This window comes from Alligator sinensis, unplaced genomic scaffold (genome assembly GCF_000455745.1).
Source record: "Alligator sinensis unplaced genomic scaffold, ASM45574v1 scaffold1488_1, whole genome shotgun sequence".
Lineage (NCBI taxonomy): Eukaryota > Metazoa > Chordata > Crocodylia > Alligatoridae > Alligator > Alligator sinensis.
In genome coordinates this window covers 47,562-48,038 of record NW_005843097.1, presented here as the reverse complement: position 1 = coordinate 48,038, position 477 = coordinate 47,562, and the positions used below count along the sequence as shown (strand labels likewise).

Sequence of the window (477 nt, the reverse complement as noted above, 5' to 3'; positions counted from 1 at the left end):
GTCCCCCCCCCGGCCCGCCCATGCCGCCGGTCTTGTTTACGTAGGCAACGCAGGAACAGCGGGCTACGCCACGGGGGCCGCTAACGCAGGCCCGTATTCTCTCAGCGGCCTTGCGCCAACAGCGCAGATCTAGCCACCCGCCCCGGCCAAGGGGGCTGTTACGCCGTTGGCGCAGCTCAAACTACGCCGCTGGCGCAGCCGTGCGGGGCGGCCCGGGCGCGGCCAGCAGGGGCGGGGCTGTGAATCGGGAAGTTAGCAGAGCCGCGGCCGCCGGATCCGTGCGCGGCGGAGAGCGGCCCCGATCCCGGAGCCCGGCCCGGCCATGAAGTTCCTGTACAAGGAGGAGCACCCGTTCGAGAAGCGGCGCTGCGAGGGCGAGAAAATCCGCAAGAAGTACCCGGACCGCGTCCCGGTACCGCCCCGCCTATAGCACCCCTATGGCGCCCGCCCCGCCCCCGCCGACCCTATGGCGCCCCC

At 72.3% G+C, this 477-nt stretch overlaps 1 protein-coding gene across 1 annotated transcript in view; it reads left to right on the top strand.

The window, feature by feature from the left end:
* The first annotated feature begins 215 nt into the window (after positions 1-215).
* The window catches only part of GABARAP (GABA type A receptor-associated protein), a 4,334-nt gene continuing 4,072 nt past the window's right edge, over positions 216-477 (top strand). The window contains exon 1 of the mRNA XM_006037296.3: positions 216-412. Coding sequence (XP_006037358.1) covers positions 323-412 — 90 coding nt within the window. The 5' untranslated portion in view covers positions 216-322. The remainder of the gene's footprint in view (positions 413-477) is intronic.